Source organism: Hemicordylus capensis, chromosome 6 (genome assembly GCF_027244095.1).
Source record: "Hemicordylus capensis ecotype Gifberg chromosome 6, rHemCap1.1.pri, whole genome shotgun sequence".
Taxonomy (NCBI): Eukaryota; Metazoa; Chordata; class Lepidosauria; order Squamata; family Cordylidae; genus Hemicordylus; species Hemicordylus capensis.
Genome location: NC_069662.1, coordinates 116,575,932 through 116,591,371, shown reverse-complemented (window position 1 = coordinate 116,591,371; position 15,440 = coordinate 116,575,932). Strand labels below are relative to the sequence as shown.

General features: G+C 45.0%; 2 protein-coding genes across 3 annotated transcripts; both read right to left on the bottom strand.

Moving 5' to 3' along the window:
* Nucleotides 1-257: 257 nt before the first annotated feature.
* Nucleotides 258-7,629, bottom strand: HOXA6 (homeobox A6). 2 transcript variants are annotated; one of them, XM_053259581.1, is made up of 3 exons: nt 7,358-7,629; nt 2,712-2,982; nt 258-1,160 (listed from the first exon to the last, which is right to left on the bottom strand). In XM_053259581.1, the coding sequence occupies exons 1-3, from the start codon at nt 7,547-7,549 to the stop codon at nt 904-906; spliced, it is 720 nt and encodes a 239-aa protein (XP_053115556.1). In that variant the 5' UTR covers nt 7,550-7,629; the 3' UTR covers nt 258-903. The 2 variants fall into 2 exon arrangements, with proteins under 2 accessions (XP_053115556.1, XP_053115557.1); XM_053259582.1 differs by lacking the exon at nt 7,358-7,629 and having other exon boundaries at nt 2,712-3,710.
* A 1,145-nt stretch (nt 7,630-8,774) lies between these two features.
* On the bottom strand, nt 8,775-12,228 carry HOXA7 (homeobox A7). Its single transcript, XM_053259583.1, is given in 3 exon segments — nt 8,775-10,621; nt 11,761-12,147; nt 12,150-12,228. Coding segments are annotated over 3 exon segments (765 nt in total). The 5' UTR covers nt 12,214-12,228; the 3' UTR covers nt 8,775-10,307.
* Between the last annotated feature and the right edge of the window lie 3,212 nt (nt 12,229-15,440).

The window sequence follows — 15,440 nt, the reverse complement described above, 5'->3', positions numbered from 1 at the left end:
ATTTTCATAGTTGTCTATACAGTATTTTGACCTTTTCGAAGTGCAGGGGTTTTTATCCTTCAAAACAACAACAACAAAAAACTCCTCTTCGAAAACTACCTTGCCAATCATCGACATTTTAAGGTTTTTAACTTTTGTCTGTCCGGTTTTGTATTTGTTTTTGTTTCAACCCTATTACGCTTCACTACTGAAGTCTCTTCGCCCCCCCCCCGTACCCCACCCCACCCCCCAAATCCCTTCTTTGTCCTAATTATAAATGCGAGTCATACGTAGAAGGAGACACGTTTTGCTTGATCCATAACATTTTCCTGCCCTAAAGTTACCATGACGGGGAACATTGAAACAAGCCCCGTTGAAATCAACGGGTCTTCGTTCCAAATAGATGTGTTCAAGTCTGAGGTGAAAGGGAGTAGAACAATGAGGAACCATCTCTCCCGGGTTTAGCAGCAAAGACATAAATAAGCCTGTACATCTCTGACCATTCTAGAATATGGAGGTTTCCGTTTGAACAAGCGACTGGCTTTTGCTTCCTCCTGGAAAACATGCCATTAAAATTACAGCCAGAGAAACTACACTTCCATTTAAAATAAGAAAAAGGTCCTGGTGATATCTGAAGCCATTTAAACCTCCTAATCTATCCTTTGGAGACCTGACCAGGTATACACTACACACCTCTACATTCAATAATTCTATCGATAAAGAAATTCACAGTTAATTGCAAATATATATATGTATATATATATAAATATGTATATATTTTAATCAAGCCTTTGAGAATCGTCAGCATTTTTTAAAAAATGAGAGGATTTTTATGGAAGCGGGAGACATATACTGGGGCTGTGGGGCGGGGGAGAGATTTTAGAGCGATTAAGGAAAGGACTGGTAACTTTCTCTAGCATGATTTTACTCCCCTGGCTTTTCCTCTGTGTCTTCGCTGGGCTGTGTAGAATTGATCAGTTTGCTTTCCTTTTTCCACTTCATCCGCCTGTTTTGAAACCAAATCTTAATCTGTCGTTCAGTAAGGCAGAGGGCATTTGCAATCTCAATCCGTCGCCTTCTGGTTAGGTATCTGTTATAATGGAATTCCTTCTCTAACTCTAAGGTCTGGTATCTGGTGTAGGTTTGCCTGCCCCTTCTCCCATGCGCTCCATATACTGTACCTGTGGAAGTAAAGAGAAGATGATCTCAGAGGAGCAGGCCCTGAGGAGGAGTTCAGTGAAGCAAGGCTCAAGAAACAGTCTGGAGCTTTGCTCGCTATTTCCACCCCACTACCCGCTTTATATGGAATGCAATAGAAGAAACGCTCATTCGCATCTCATGTTTCCGGGATTTAATATTCCTAAATTATTTTCAACGTAGGATTTGATAAGAGATCCTTGCCAACCCAATGCATGCAAGAACGGGAAGCTAAATTCCATCTAGGGTTCAACACATGAAACCCCTCATAGCCCAGAAATAGGCATACACATACAACTCATGGTGTGTGAGGAGTGGACATGAGTGCTGCATGTTATACATATTTCTTTCTATGGCATCCACAAAACATAGTGTGGATCCAGCCGCAGTTAACAACTTTGAAGTCCTATTGTTTTCAAACTGATAAATAGGCATGCTCATCTGCTTAAGTAACTCCCATTACAATCAATGAGATTTAAAAGCTCAACTTTAGCTAGATCCTGCAGTTGTCACAATTCCTCTAACTATAGCAAAGAGACACCCAGATCGCAAACACATTTGTTTTCAAGACTCATTGATTTAAGTAAAATCTGCTTCCAAATAAGAATTTTTAGAGTTGTAGGCTTGAAATGAAGAACTATTCTGGGGCTGGTGGGGAAATCCTAGCATGTGTCCTGAAAATAAGATGTTTTGTCTTTAAATGTTATGATGGATACTGTGTAATGCAAAGAAAGAAAGAGAGACTACTTTGGGGGGTGGGGGGCTGACAGAAACACTGTCTCTGGTGTTTGTTTTGAAGTTATTCTGTCTCCTTCAGCCTCAACATTAAACTTTCTCTTTAAAGAGGACAATGAAATTCTTATCCATTGAAGTGGGTGAGAGTTTGACCAGTGATCAAGTTTATCTTCCTCCCCACCCGATGATTTGTGCGAGAGGACATATTTCTGGAAAACGTGCATTAAATAGCTAATACACACACACACACTAATGAATGGGTGAGGGGAGGGGGAAGAGAGCATCTGTCTTACAAATATATGGGGTAGTCAGTACAGAGGGCATATTCCTTTGCATCAGTCTTGGACCCTCAGTGAAGGTGGAGATTCTTTATGTATTATTATTATTATTATTATTAGTAGTAGTAGTAATAGTATTGCTAATACTACTAATACTACTACCATCAGTTTAATAACACCCTGCACTGGGAAACAAAAAAAATTCCTTTCAGTTGAACTTGCTTCCAGGTGAGTTGGTTGGGACTGCACTGCAGCCTACATCTGCTGGCCCATACTGGAAGCGATTTTTAGAAATGCATTCTTCTTCAAGGTAGCCCAGATGTCAGGCTGAAGAGGAATCTAGGAAGTGTCTCAGGTTACCCACTGGCTTGCAGGTGCCTCTCCACAGACAGCCTGAATCAGATCCGTTCCAAAAGAGGTCTTCCTCCCAGAGGAGTCCCGCTCCCCCCACCCTCAACTTCACCCACATCCCCCATACCACCCCCCCACCCCTCGTGTCTTGGTGGCATCCCAAAGACTTACCAGCACACGAGTTCATCCTTTGCATCCAGGGATAAACAGGGCTGGTGTACTTCCGGTCGCTGCCTTCCTCATTCAGGATTTTGGCTGACCCGCTCTCGGGTTTGTACTGCTGGTCAGAAGCAAAGCAGGGTACATAGTCCCCAGGGTGGCCGGCCCTCTGCTTGCCACTGCCGGAGGGCGAGGAGGCGCCGCCCAGGTCCTTGTCTGAGTAGAAGCAGGAGGCGCCATAGTCATAAGATGCCCGGTTGCAGGCGATGACCGTGTTGGTGGACTGTTGGTAGAAGCAAGGTGAGGAGTAGGTCTTCTCCTGCAGGCTGCCGGCCCCATACGAGGCTGGGAAATGCCTCAGAGCCTCGTAGCCAGCCGGGTAGAGGGGGATCTGCCCGAGGAAAGACTCTTGCCCATTAGGCAAGCTCCCCGGGAAGGTGGGATTCACAAAATAGGAACTCATTGACGCTCCCCAGATCCTGGACCGTGATTTGTTGTGTATTAGTACATCTGGCTATAACTATTAGTAGTCATCCAAGTGGTTTGTTTCTGGATGGCCGAGCGCCAAAAGCGACAGCAGCAAATAGCACCAGCTGACGCCTGGGCGACCAATGAGAGAGCGGCGGAGGGCCTGCTCCCCTGGGACCCACCGCCACCGAGCCAGGAAAGTTACAAACAACACTCCCCTCCCACCCCCGCCGCCACCGCCGGAGCCCAGCAGACGGATGGCAAATCGCAAGCAGCCGCCTTCCACTGTACCAAAAGGGAGGGGGCGGCGGTCGGAACAGGGGATCTGCTGGGGAGGAATTAGAAGTGTGTGTGTGTGTGTAAGAGCGAGAGAAGGGAGGGGTGTTACTGTATAAATGAATAAATCGAGAGGGTGACCCCGGGGTCTGAGGACACCCAGGGCACGACGCACCTGGCAGCTGGAGGCAAGGAGGCACCTCGCCAAAATTAGGGCGTACAGACTGAAGGCATGTCAGTGAGCTCCCAGGAAACTCCCTCCTTCATCTTCCTGTCCCTCCTCCCGCAATGGAAGCAAAGCAGCCGGTTGATTGATGTGTTAACTACGCAGTTTTAAGGGGGTGGGATTGGAAATTTTTAAACCGAAAACAGGAGGTGTGTTGATTTTCGGATTCATTTTTTTAAAAGAGCACAATTAATTTCAGCCCACCTCGGGTGTTTTTCAAAGGGAATAAACTATTACTTAAGAGGTTCTCCAAAAATTCCCCTTCAGAATCTAATAAGCGACTATATTTACCCTAGTTTATTTTGCATAGCAATTAAAACAGCGACACTTTTCTGCAGACCCCCTCGGTGGCTAAGGAAAGGGATCTTGTTCTTGTCTGTTAAGGGGGCAGATAATTTAAAAGGGGGCAGATAATTTAAAAGGAGATCAGGAACCGGACAGGAAATGGTGGTTTCCAGATTGTTGTTACTGTTCGTTTGTTGGCAATGGCTATTTTCAAAGGGATCCTCTCCAAAGCAGCTGAGGGAGCTCTCAGCTGCTTTGAAGCCACTAAGGTATTCTACCAAAAGCAAACATATTTCTGTTGGGGGCTTCCGCCCCTCTCTCAAACCCGGCAAATAATAAAATTGTTGCTTCTGTTTGTTGTTTGAATCTGGCAGGGCAAAAAATGTGGAATCTTCAAAAATCCTATGAAGGCCTGTAGAGATTGCTTACTTTGGCCACAGTTTCTTCTAATTATTTTATTAAATCTGGTTGTTTTTAAACTTTAGACTGGCAAACATCTTATGGTTGCATTTTTCCTATGTGGTGATTATTTCAGACTAATGGAAATCAGATTCTTAATCTAGGACTGGAATTACAGAAGTGTTAATGATACAGCCAGTTAATCCTGCTGTCTTTCAATCTTACTTCTAAAAGAAGAACCCGGAATTTGTTCTTCGGTGCCAATTGTTTACATAGTTTAGGGAAGTGTGAAAACTCTAGTTTTATGTGTTCGACTTTTAAAATGGATTCTGTAATAACTGGTCCTCAATTGACTTGAAACCCGTGAGGTTTGTTGCTCTTGTAAATTGATTTGTTTCATTTCCGGAGTCCGATTAGGGTATCTATAAAACAGCAGTAAGTTAAAACGTTTTCCCCACCCTGCAATTGTGTGCATTGTTTGTGTCCTTAACTGGAGTTCCACAGGGTACTCTCGATTACCTCCAATAATGTCCCCCCGCAAAGGATTTCCCAGTCTTTCCCCGCTGAAAAGTAACCTATAAATGCAATAGACAGCATAGAAAACAAATGCATAGACGTTTTTAAAAAACACAAAAAATCCCCACACAGAACCGTGACTGGAAACAAAAAATAATAATTGCCTTTGACGATATTACAGTGCAATAAATAAATAAATACATACATAAATCTGTTTTATATAAACATCAGCATAAGTAGAATCGAAAAAGGGAAGGGAAGTCCCTAAGTTGAAATACCGGTAACATTTCTTCATCGTATACACTTTTAGAAAAAGTTGCTAGAGTCCAATAGTTTTCATGAGTAAAACGTCACCCTGAGGTCATCCCATGTAAATAGGAGAATTTCTTAAACAAGTACATAAGAGAAAAGTGACAGCAGATTCAGCACTGTCAGCAAGGAGTCCCGTTGGATTCTGTTATTAATGGATCGTGTTAATCAGTGGCAAAATACATCAGAATAATCAATGAAAACATCTCAGTAAGAAAGAAAAGTATCTTTGTGCTCACCAGGTCTGCGACCACGTTATCCAGCAAAATGCAATACAAAATATCTTGGCTGCAATCCAGTGAATGAGTAACATGAAGGTGAACTCTTACAGGAAAGCTTTTGTCAACTAGAGGTTCCGAAACCCACATCTGCTCAACAGAAGCTTTGCCAAGCCATGTATCTTCTCAAATGAAGCCAGACAAACTCTCTGACACACATTCCTGACTGAAGCAAGGTAAACAGCCCGCGTGGTTCCCTTCTAAAACAAAACACCCGAAGCTCGGAAGCTCTTGAAGCAGCAACTTCCATGTACTGGGGGGAAAGAGTGACTACCACTTTAACAATACGAGGGTCGCCCCCCACCTCCGCCGCTCTCATTCAATCGAAGCCATAAGTCAAACAAAGTTAGACTACAGGTGCGGGGGGCAGTTACACACTCTTAATCTTAAAAGCTCCCTTCTCCTGATGTATAAATCCACTTACAAATCCTTCTCATATTCAGAGATGTAACCGAAAACAACTTTGAGCTAATAGCCACTAATCCAAACAGATCTCGCCATCTCAGCCATTGTTTAGATTGAACGTGTATTACTAGCCCCCACTGGCAGCCTCCGCGCGTCCCCCGTTCACCGTGCCAGAAACACATTTAATAACCTATTGCAAGGGAGTCTGCCTTCCCTGCCCCGACACCATTCTTTGCATTTCTGGCGAAGGTCTAGCTTGAATGGGAGAAGGCCACTAAAGGCCGATTTTTTTAATCGCAGGAATTTTTTTAAATATTGTTGCCAATCGTAAGCAGCCCGCTGTTTCTTTTACAGGCGGTTGGCTCCGGCCCTCTCACCGCCTTGTACTTCCTTTGGCCACAATGTGGCAGCACTGAGCACACTCCTCTGGGCGATAAATAATCCGACATTCACTGCAGCTGCAGTCAAGCAGATACTGCAATGCAATACACACGTAATTCTTTATCAGTTCGGAGTAGCGGAGAAAAACCTCTTCTTTTGGAGCATTCAAGACAATCGCTGCTCATCTTTAACAACTGCATTGCATTTTTGGAGACAGGAATATTTCAAGATAGTACAAGCAAATAGGTTTCTCTTAGAAAACGGATTACAAAATGCGACACAAAATGGGTGAACAGCACGTTATGGCTCCTACGAAAATCTTTCCCCACCTATTATAACGTTTAAGATCATGCTCTCATGTCATTCACGTTCTAATTTTTTTAAGCTACGTTTTGAGAATCTGGAATATGCTTTTTGCCTGTAAACCTCGAATCACTAATGAATAAACAAACAGCATACCTAGACTTTTTCCATAATATTATCCAGGCTCCAAATTGTATACGTGAAATAATCTTATACAAAATAAAAATAAACAGTGCATAATATATCCTTGGATATTAGTTGAATTAATTTCCAGTAAAAATCTAAAATATTTATTTAAATCGATAGTATTATAGACCCATTTTTTAAAAGTAACAACAAACACAAATAGAACGCAGAAGATAGAAGGGGTGCGCGCGGTTATATACACCTTATAAGCATTCCCATTAGCTGATTCTAAGAACGCAGCATTTCATTAGAAGGTTTCTAAAATCCATCATGTCTTTAAAAGACAGCCTGTTATTATACAAGTGGAGTATAGTACTGCTAAAACGACATGGGTATCGCCCTTGCCTTTTTACATGCCCTCAGAAAAGTCCACTTAGCTAAGGATTCCATTATTACGAACTGCTCCTTTGGCTGAGATAGATATGTATGTAGTGTGTGTGTATGTGTGTGTGTATGTGTGTGTATATATAAATATACAGACACACACACACACACACACACACACACACACACTTATCTGTATGTATATATGTGTGTATACCCACACATACAGATAAGTTAATTTTCCAGGCTGTATAGTAAAAGGAGGTTTGCTTGTTCGTGCTCCTGTTCTCTGCATTTCTCACCTTCAGGTTCTGGCTCGCAGAAGCCCCTGCTACTTTGACAGCTGTCGCTTTGGCTGCACCGCAGACGAATCGCCCTCCTTTTGGTGCCAGAAGAAGCAGGAAATTAGCCAGGTTGCGAGTTGAAAATCTGCCACTCCAGCGCTTTGAATCCAATATGCCACACCTTCCGGCGGAGGAACTGGAAATTGCCATCCAAGACCGGTGTTCTAGGCGGCTGCCTATGCCGAACCTCCATCCACTCGGCTCCCTATTGACTTACAAAGGACAAATGAAAACCGGGGGGTGCGGGGGAACTGAAAAGCCAGAGAGATCCGAAGCAGGACAGAGCTGAGCAAAAGAATGCAGCTCTATTCTCGCCAGGGAAATTATAAAAAAGTTCATGTTCACGGTTACCATCCACATGACCGTCAGCGACCAATGGAGAAACCGAGCCACTCATAAAGTTGTATTGCAAAGTTGTAAATTTTCATAAACAACAACGGATTTATGGCCTTTTCCTCATCACTAAGAAAGAGGCAGGACTTAGAGAGGCGCCATTTTACCGGAGAGGCAGCCCTAGATTTTTAAAGGACCCACAGATTGGATTATTTTTATTGTATTAAAATTGTGCGAAATGCATTCGGCAGCCCAACACAGACTCCGTAGGTACTGCACACGTTAAGACCTTTATTCAACTTGCACTTTAAAGCATCACTGTCTATAGTTTCATTCTCAAATCATTCAATTTCGCTTCCCCTCCCCTTTAATAATGAGTGGTAGGGAACATATTGAGATATATTCTGTGTTTGGGAGGATTATGCATGCAATTATGCACCTTTTTGTTAATTCACCATTCTGAGGGAGACTACCCCACACCCCACACTTAAGCCTGCCCGAACTCCAACATCAGATTCTAGAAATTTCATATTAGCGCTTGCCCGCTCCTCGAAATGCGGATTTCCGCCCATGCCGGGGAAGCACCTTTTAAAAACACTTAAATGTTGCTTGCGTTTTGAAGGGCGAGTTAAACCCACAATCTTATCCACGTTGACACTGGAGTAAATCTCACTGAACAAACGGGGACTATTTTGGATTCAGTTTCCATGGGATCTGCCGCAAGTATGATTTCTAATAAATCAGGTAGAGCAAAATATAATGTCTTTATCACTTTCATCTTGCGTGGGAGAATCTCCCCTTGGAATCAATGGGATTTAGACCTATGCACACCGTTGGAGACTGCTAGGTGTCTATCAGCCCATCATTTACGCTCAGATCCTTGCCGCATTACTCCAAAGGAGATCGTACTGATCGCTCTAGATCTTTACTTCTAAGTCGTAGCACCTGCATATTGCAGAGGAATGTTATGTATTGACACCAAAGCTTTGTATTTGTGTGTGTGTGCGTGTGTGCCCCCACATACCCTAATAAAGAAAGATGATTCATTGTCAACAAGCATTTTTATTTCTGTGTAACATAAAACACATTGAATGTGGGCGATACATAAAAGCACTTCCGAAGATAATTCACACACACTTCCCACCTCCATTCCCAGATTTTTTTTAACACGGAATACCTCAATGTTCACAATGAACACACTGAAAAACACATTGTAACATACAATTTATGAATAAAGTTTAGTCCAAACTCTCAAGGCTAATTTTTTTATATAGATTTTTTAAACATTGCATCATGCTACAAAGTTACCCAATTAAGTACAGACTTCCCAGCTTATGATATAGCATCTTATAAATGAGTTCCAAAACAATAGAAACGGCCAAAGTTGTGTTCCAATATACAAGATTTGTTCTCTGTTCACGCGGTTTGGTATCTAACACATTTACGTATCAGGACTATGGGAAGAAAGGTGTTTGAGAAGTAGATACATGACCGAGACTTAAATTCACTTCTTAAAGGTTTTTTGAAATTATTTTTCAGTTGCATCAAGAGGAATGAATTACATAGAAATTACAACGAAACATCTACTCGGCCATCGAGAGCGCAGTACAAAAAAGAAGAGATGAAACCGCTTTGTACAATCCTGGCGAGGAGTTAACCTCTTTAAATTCGAACTAGCGAAGACTTAAGAAGAAAGCTTATATTGCAGCATATGGTTTTCACGTAATAATGGCCTGGGAATAAATATATTATTATTATTATTATTTCAAAAAAACCAAACCCTTTAAATTATACTCGACAATATATCGGCACCAAATTCTATAGCAGAGCGATGAAGGCATGTTGTTGTTTTTTAAGCCTTCTTTTCTACGCGACAGGTCCTATAGCAAAGTCACACTGGCATGGTTATCCTTCCTGTTTAGTTAATAAAATACAGTATAGTTTTGAAGATAGGTAGGCGGAGCTAGATCATAGGTAGTTTTGAAAATAGGTAGTACAAATCACTGCTCTTGAGTGTAGTGGTTTCCATCCCCCCCTCAGGATTTCTCCCCCCCCCAAGGTAATTAAAACAAAAAACCCAACAATTGGAAGTACATAGATTTTCAGTATAAATTAGGTAGTTTGAATGAGAACCTAATGCACGTATGCCTTAGGAGGGACTGATTGGGACCAATACAGTCAGGTAGTTTGGAAGTTAACTTATCTGGGGCTTCTTCTACCCCCACATGTGCAGGCAACGATTTTCCCCCCCTTTCAGTCACAAACAACAGTGAAAATTAAAACAACAATAATAAGGTAACAAACACAAGAAGAGGCTTGGGCGACCCAAACCAAGCTGGTCCGGGTGGTCTATAGTGACAAGTCACTCCTAGTTTTCACAGAGCGTGACCTGGGATGTTCTGGGGATGCAGGTGGAGAACTCAAGAGATCACTGCCCCCCACCCCAGCCCACGAGTGAAAATGGTCATTAGGAGGGCCTTGTATTTATGATGAGGATGGTTTCAGGAGCGCGTTTACAACTGTCACGTGCATACACACTAGGCGAGCTGGCTGGGGCAAGGGAGCGCGGCCGGGCTCACTCCGCGGCTTCCTCCTCCTCCTCTTCCTCCTCCTCCTCCTCTTCCACTTTCTCCACAGAGGCTGCTGCTGAGGTGCTGTCGTTGGCGGCCGCGTTGGTGCCGGCGGCGGGGCTTTCTTCTTTATGCTCTTTCTTCCATTTCATGCGTCGGTTCTGAAACCAGATCTTGATCTGCCTCTCGGTCAGGCACAGGGCGTGGGCGATCTCTATCCTCCGCCGGCGGGTCAGATAGCGGTTGAAGTGGAACTCTTTCTCCAGTTCCAGGGTCTGGTAGCGGGTGTAGGTCTGGCGCCCTCGCTTCCGATCGGGACCTGAATGGGGGCGGGAGAGAGGGAGAGGAGCCGCCAAAGTTAGAGGGCCAGGAATAAGAGGCGCTCCCGGGCGCTCTGTTTGCAGACGGCCAGCGAAGGGCGGGGGGGGGGGGGTCGAGTCTGTCGCTGCCCCCGAATGCCTAACAAAGGGCATTCCTGCCAGACAGAACACACAGCTCAGAGGGGCACTTCACAGCCCCGTCTAAAACACGTCTCCTCCTCAGAAGTCAGTCGCATTGACTGCCGTGCCAGGCTCGTTTCCTGCTCCTTAGGTTTAAAACTGCAGCCTGAATTTGTGTCAAACTCCCTCAAGCAAAGGCATTGGAGGTTGGAACGCGGGGTGGGGGGGGAATCTTTGCTCTCAACCCACTATTTTTTATTTGTGGCAGAGGGAGCGGAAAGGTGCCTGAGGAGGAACTGGGGAAGCTGCAGCCCCACACATTCCAGACTCCCTGGGAACCCAGGGCTCGGTTTAAAAAAGCCCGCCTTCTCCTCTTGTCCCAGACAATAAATGGGATATGCAGGTTCCCATCGCTCATTTTCTGCCTCTGCATAACTGACCCAAGCTTTCTGGGGGGAAACAAGCACATACGCACACAAATAAAGGGAAATCGCACGTTTTCACCCCGTCGAAGTTTGATAAAAAGCTGCTGGGTATGGGTCTCTCCCCCTCCACACACACACTTTCCAGAACCGCTCTGCACATTTCCTCTCTTCCCCCGCCGGCCAAACACCTCTTCCCCTTCCCACCCAGGATCACTTTCCTGCCACTACGCGAGAGGAGGAGTGAGTGAGGACCCCCTTCCCCATGTGGCCCTGTCCGGGCACCTCCGCCTCCCTCCCCCATGTCGACCCGACCAAAAATCCACCCAGCGCTCCAATCCCATAGCGAAGTGGAGTTAAATAAATTTACGAGGCTAGCACCCATTAATTGGGCAATAAAAAGTTTTATGAGACTCATTTACATACAATGCCACGGGCTTTCTGCGCAATGGCGCCTCTGCTCTAATTAAAAGCAGAGAGGCAAGCGCACTCTTTGGGTGCAAGTTTGCACATGGCTCCTCTTGCTCGCCTGCCTGCGATCGCTGGAAGTTCGCCGCCCCCCCCCCCCCGCCCTGGGCTTCCCCCCTTCCCCATACCTGAAGACCTCATCCAGGGGTATATCCGGAAATTACTCTCAGCCTGGCTGTGCAGGTTGTTTTCCTCCGCTTTCTCACAGCTGGCTTTGGTTAAGTCACTGCAGAGGACGGGAATGTTCTGATCAAAAGAGGAACAATGCAGGTTGTAGGCATCTGAGCCCAGGCTGTATCCGGAAGAGAACGGGCTTTGATATATGGTACTGTTCACATTGTACAAGCCAGGCATGGAGGAGGTGAACGCGCTAGCGCCCGGTCCATAGCCGCTTCTCGGGGAGTTGGTAGCAAAGGAGCAAGACGTAGGCTCTGCATTTTGGAAAAGAGAAGCAGCCCCCGTCGTATATTTGCTAAAAAGAGCGTTCACATAATACGAAGAACTCATAATTTTGACCTGTGATTTGTTGTCCGGTAGGCTTCGGTGTCGGTTTTACGAGGTAGCGTGATATATGATAACATTACACCCCCAGATTTACACCAAACCCCATTTTCTTTTGGACTGAGCTGTCTCCACCACGTGACCAGTCATATGACCCCGTCCGCCAATCTCCTCCTGCATCACAGGTGGTATAGATCAGGGAGGCTCACAAGCGCCTATAATGGAAGGGGAAGAGGATCAAATCTATGGCTAGCACATTCAAAGGCAAGGGAGGCTTCTTTGCTGGGAAGGGCTGTCCCGCGGCCGAGGGTTTGGGAGACCGTCCGCCTAAAGCGCCGCCAGCCACCCAAACCGAGAGGGAGGATTTCAATATTAGGAAACTTCAGCTCATTGCCTTGAAAGATAAAGCGCTCTCTCTTTCCTTTCCTTTCCTTTCCTTTCCTTCTTCTCTCTCTCTCCCTCCCTCCTTCCCTCCCTCCCTCCCTCTCTTTTTTCTGCTCTCTCTCTCTTTTTTAAAAGAAGGGGGGAAATCGCTTCTGTTCTGCTCCTCTCTTTTCTTCTCCCATCCAGTTGTGTTTTCTGTCCGTTTCAGAACAAACCACCATCCCAATTCTGTGTCTCCTCCAACGTCTGAGCCTATTTTGCGCGGCTTGCTGGTTGTCCCGTTTCTTCCCTCAGCCTTTCGGCTCTTCCATATTCTGAAACAAGGGGGTGAGGGGCGGGGGGCGGGATGAAGGGTGGAAGAGAAATTGCCATAACACACACACACAATGGCAAAAAAACAAAATCACTCATACATATACTCCTCCAGCAAACCAAAACCATGGGATGTCTCTGTGTATGTGTGTGTGTGTGTGTTTCGGCAGGAAAGGAAACAGTGAAATATTTATATGAGACGTTTCTTAATTTGTTAACAGATTTATTGAGATATTGACGTAATGTACTCAGCTAATCGCTTTGGGCGAGATGAATGAAGATTTAGCAAAGAAATGCCTTTTCACTCCCCGCCCTCTTTTGCAAACTGTTTTGCCTCCAAAGTGGGGTGGGGGGCTGAGGATGACTAACATTCTCCAAGCAGACCTAGAGGTCTCTTTCAACTCTTCTCATATAGCAGCTCAAAAGCCTGTGTCTGATTTTGCCTCTTTGCCCAATCCAGATCAAGGCATTCTTTAAATTGTTATTAGCAGAAAGGTAAAGCCTCTAGTCGCGGATCTGTCCTGTCCAATGGCACGATAGTTTCGTCCTATCACCATGACGACCCTCAATATTTTTTAACATAGGCGTAAGGGGGAAGTAATCATAAACTGACTTTCAGCACCTTTCAATATCGGTAGATCCTGGACTGAGGGATGAGCGCCCGGATCCATTTTGGATCATTGCTTCGCCAGCCCGCCTCCCACTAAGACATACCTCCATGTTCGATGCTGATGGCGTTGGCATATTCCCCCCAGCCTGGATCGCGGATAAGTCTCCGTGAATTCTAAACGCGCTGCCTCCACCCAGCAATAAGACTGCTTGCTCCCCATTGAGGATGTTGCGCCGGACCCCTTCCTTTAAACGGATCGTAAAACGCGTTTCCTTCCCTCAGACAGGGAGTTTTGGTAAAGACAGCTTTTACTGCCCTGCTATATTGCACATCATAAACTGGAAGGGAGGACAATGGGATTGCCCCGGAAATTCTCCCTTTAAATTATAGAGTTTGCTATCCTGTGTGTACAAAGAAGTTCCCACCAGTTAAAATTGGGCCTGACAGATATTTCGCACGGATCCTTGAGAGGGTGCATGTTGGGTCAGTGGGCTCCCTGCGGCCCCACTGCAAAGCCTCTGGAGCCTGGCCCCCTTGGGAATAAATAAATCTGATAAGCGGATGGAAGTCGGTTCCTTGACTCGGGCCGGGCAGCGCCTCGGGCCAGCCACACCGTCGTGCTTTCCCCCGGTACTAGTCGGGAACAAACAACCTGGTTATGTCGACAGACGCTTCCTGGCTCGACTCTCCGCAAGACTGGTCCGCTCGCAAAGATGGCTGTCAAAAGCCAAGGAAGAAGGGAAAGAAGTGTGTGGGGGGAGGTCTAATCCCTCCCCCGCAACATCCCAAACAACCCTTAAAATTTTTTTTTAAAAAAATCTCCGGGGAGAAATAAGATGGCCTGAGAAGTGGAAGGAAGGCCAAGCAAACCTGCAAGAGGACGGAGATCAAAGAGCCTGGATTAGACAGCATTAGACCAATAAATTGGCCCTCTGGTGACAACATAGCCAGCGACAAGAAAAAGCAGCAGCAACCAGAACCAGCAGTCTAGACTTGGGTATTGATAAGACAAGACAGAATTTTACAGATGAGTCTTTAAGGGCACCCGGAGAAGTGAGACCGGCTTTTAGGCCGAGGTCTCCCTCTCTGGTTCCTTCCTGCAAGATCCAGCAGCACGTCGGTTATAGAACCTATTTGTTTACCAGTTCTGATGGGAAGCCATAGAGGAGTTTTCTTTTTAGGATCATGTTTTCCTAAAGTCACCTCTTGGGGCCCTTAGGAAGATTTCACAAGAAGGTCCCATTGCCTGCACCAAAGAGAACTCGGGCATTGTATAAGAAGACGCCCGTCTAATCTTCCATAAACGAATTTCCCTCCGCACTGAGCTCGGAAAGACGTCAAGCTTTCCGGTTCCATAATCAAATAGACCCTTTCCATTTTCTGCCTTTTTGACAAAGGTACATGGATGCGGAAATTTTCAGCTGTTGGCTGTGTAGAGACGCTTTATTCGCTTCTTTCTATCAAAATAACCATAATTTGGAACTGAAATCCATTTTTAAAACTCTAACCTGGGACTGGGAGATGAACGTTCCTTTTCTACTTTCTAAGTAAATCTTGACTTGTAAAGAGGGGGGGAAACAAATAAATCGTACGAACAATTTCTAAGCAATGGAGTGATTCTGCTCACGGTGTGTTGAGCTATCCAGCAAGATTATTCTGTAATTGGAACTCGGTTCTTACTATGGTGTTTTAGGGTTTTTCCTTCTGCTTAGTTTGCCTTCGACTATTCAATTCAATACTCTACACATTACTTACCTTGAAGGTATTTGCACTTCAATGTGGGCGAATTGACTGGGGCTCACATATCAACCCTTATTAAAAGCATACACTCGATAGCAAGAATTACATTAAAATTCTATTATGAGAGGTAATCTGATCACATAAATTCCATTTTCCACTAGGGATATATGTAACATTTATATACATCCCCATCCGTTTAAGAAAAATGTTATTGGATGGAGGTCCCCTTCCTCCTGGATTTTTTATTATAGAATTAAAGTT

Bases quoted from the DNA above. Each gene is read 5' to 3' on its own strand.
- HOXA6 (XM_053259581.1), bottom strand. From the start codon at position 7,549: ATGGCAATTTCCAGTTCCTCCGCCGGAAGGTGTGGCATATTGGATTCA. The intron at 2,983-7,357 runs GTGAGAAATGCA...TTCTACCAACAG, and splicing joins CTGCGAGCCAGAACCTGAAG to TCCACCAACACGGTCATCGC. The intron at 1,161-2,711 runs GTAAGTCTTTGG...TTACTTCCACAG, and splicing joins AAGGATGAACTCGTGTGCTG to GTACAGTATATGGAGCGCAT.